Source organism: Nematolebias whitei, chromosome 2 (genome assembly GCF_014905685.2).
Source record: "Nematolebias whitei isolate Nwh7 chromosome 2, NemWhi1, whole genome shotgun sequence".
NCBI lineage: Eukaryota > Metazoa > Chordata > Actinopteri > Cyprinodontiformes > Rivulidae > Nematolebias > Nematolebias whitei.
In genome coordinates, this window is record NC_056499.1 from 35688299 (window position 1) to 35690744 (window position 2446).

Sequence of the window (2446 nt, forward strand, 5' to 3'; positions counted from 1 at the left end):
TGTTTTTGTTCCTTCTGAAGTCCACAATCATCTCCTTTGTCTTCTTCACATTGATGTGAAGGTTATTCTCTCTGTGTTATTCAGTGTACTAGTGAATGTAATATGTATGGATTTTGCCATTTGCTTGGATTATAATGATAGTAAATGGGACAAAAACAACAACTTTATATTATTCATTGATCTGCAGTAAAATTACAGATATTAGATTTTAAGGGTAAAAGCTGGTCCCCAGTTTGAAGAGCAGTCTTGGCACCTCAAGTAATTTATTTGAATAAACATCTGATGGTTTGTCATGAATGTTTGAGCATCCGTGATGGTATCTGTCGTAAAACTACTAGTGATAAATAGATCCTTCAAGTCCTGGGCGTTTTTAAAAAGGCCTCCATGGATTGGATTGGTTTTATCTAACACATCCCACTCATATCCGATTAGATGAGATCTGAAGTATTTAGGCCAGTTTAAATACCTCACACTTATTGTTGGGTTCCTCAAGCTATCCTTGAACACATTTTGCAATCAATAAGGAGCATTATCTTGATGAGAGATGTTACTGCTGTACTGTGAACTATACTTGCTCAGCAACTCTGTTTTGGTACAGTAGGTGGTATTAAAGTAACATCCATAAAAGTGGCAGCAGGGCCCATTTGATGCACACAGGTCCTGCTGACCTGTCTTTTTGACATTGTGCATTATGACTCCATGCTTTTTCTACACTACATCAGGGACAGACACAGACCTAACTGCCCACATAAAACAAGAAATTGTGATGAATACCACCCATCCATCATCTTTTACCTGCTTCTTCCTTTTTGGGTCATGGGGGGTCGCCGGCGTCCATGTCCAGCAATCACAGTGCGAGCGGCAGGGTACTGTCTCCAGTCCATCACAGGGACACATAGAAACAAATGAGACAAATAACCATTCACTCTCTCACTCACACCTAGAGACAATTTAGAGTTACCAATCAGTCTAACATGCATGTTTTGGTCTGTGGTGTGATGAATACCATTTTATTAAAAAATTAAATAAAAAGCACTGCCATTTTTTAAATAATCTGAGCTAAAGTAGCACATTTCTTTGTGCCGACCACACAAGTCAGTCTTTCTTCATAACAGGCATCAGTGAACCTCAGCTGCCATGTTCACTTTTTCGTCCTTTGAGCACTTTTGTTTAGTCCTGACCACAGCAAACTGGAAATTACTTGAAAGTCCTGCAGGTATTCAAAAAGCGTTCAATACCAAAAACAACTGGACTTTACTTGTAACACAAGACGTTTCGCTCCTCATCTGAGGAGCTTTCTCAATTCAAAGAACAATGAGTGAGGGATACGTCTTCTGTTACAAATAAAGTCCAGTTGTTTTTGTATTGAACGCTTTTTGAATTCATCATGTCCTGGATGACTGAGAATGTTCACCAGCATCCTGCAGGTATATCTTTATAATCCAACCAACCGCGACAGCTGTTAGGTTGCTCTCATTAAACTTTCTCAAAGCCCATCTTTTCAATCTCCAGCACATCAACCTAAAGGACAGAATGTCTGATTAATATATGCACAAGTAAATTTTATTTGCAGGTGCCACAATAACAAGATTTATTTTGCTCTGTTAGTGGTCATAATGTTATGGATCTTTTGTGTTTGATCAAATAAATTAGTGTTAGACTGAAATACTTTTGCATTTTTAATTATTGATGTTTTTTATTTCCTGTAAAGAATGTTAAGAACTGATTACATGTCTAGTTTCTGAAAACCCCGTTAAGTGCTTTCAGTAATGCAAAGTACCGGTAACCACTTATTAATTATTCATTGTTAACATGAATAATTTGAACGGAACAGGCTTTTAGTTCTCTCCATTTAGCAAGTTGAAGAAGTTGTACTGTCAAAGTCTTTTCAATCTTTTGCTTCACACAAACCAGCATGTTTCATTAAAGTGAACTCTTATTTGTTATCACGCACACAATTCCCGGTAGTTCAGCTTCTTCACATTGATCAAGCTAAATATTTTGTGTGATCTTCACTTTGTTAACACTCTGCCTTCAACTTGTTACCTAGGTGACAGAAATTAGCAATGTGAAGAACATCACACGGTTACCTCGAGATACCAAACGACAAGCAGTAGCCATCGTGTTTGCAGACGACACCTCACGCACATTCACCTGTGAATCAGGTAAGGCAGAAACACAAAGCTATGCAGCACTATTAGCTGAAGCTCAGGGAGCATGATACACCTGCGGTACATGAACTTTAGAAGAAGCTTTTGTCAAAACATGATGGAGACAAACTGAAGTACTTCATCAAATGTAAAGGGGTTTGAATTTTTCAGAGTTGGAGGCAGAGGACTGGTTCAAGATGCTGTCAATAGAGTGTCTTGGGATGCGTCCAAATGACATCAGTATGGGAGAACCTGACCTCCTGGCTGCTGGAGTGCAGTGTGAACATACAGGTAGC

At 38.7% G+C, this 2446-nt stretch overlaps 1 protein-coding gene across 1 annotated transcript in view; it reads left to right on the plus strand.

Moving 5' to 3' along the window:
* dok4 (docking protein 4) overlaps positions 1–2446 on the plus strand; it is a 17874-nt gene that overhangs the window by 3532 nt on the left and 11896 nt on the right. Inside the window, exons 3-4 of the mRNA XM_037694342.1 lie at positions 2051–2165; positions 2322–2441. Coding sequence (XP_037550270.1) covers positions 2051–2165; positions 2322–2441 — 235 coding nt within the window. The remainder of the gene's footprint in view (positions 1–2050; positions 2166–2321; positions 2442–2446) is intronic.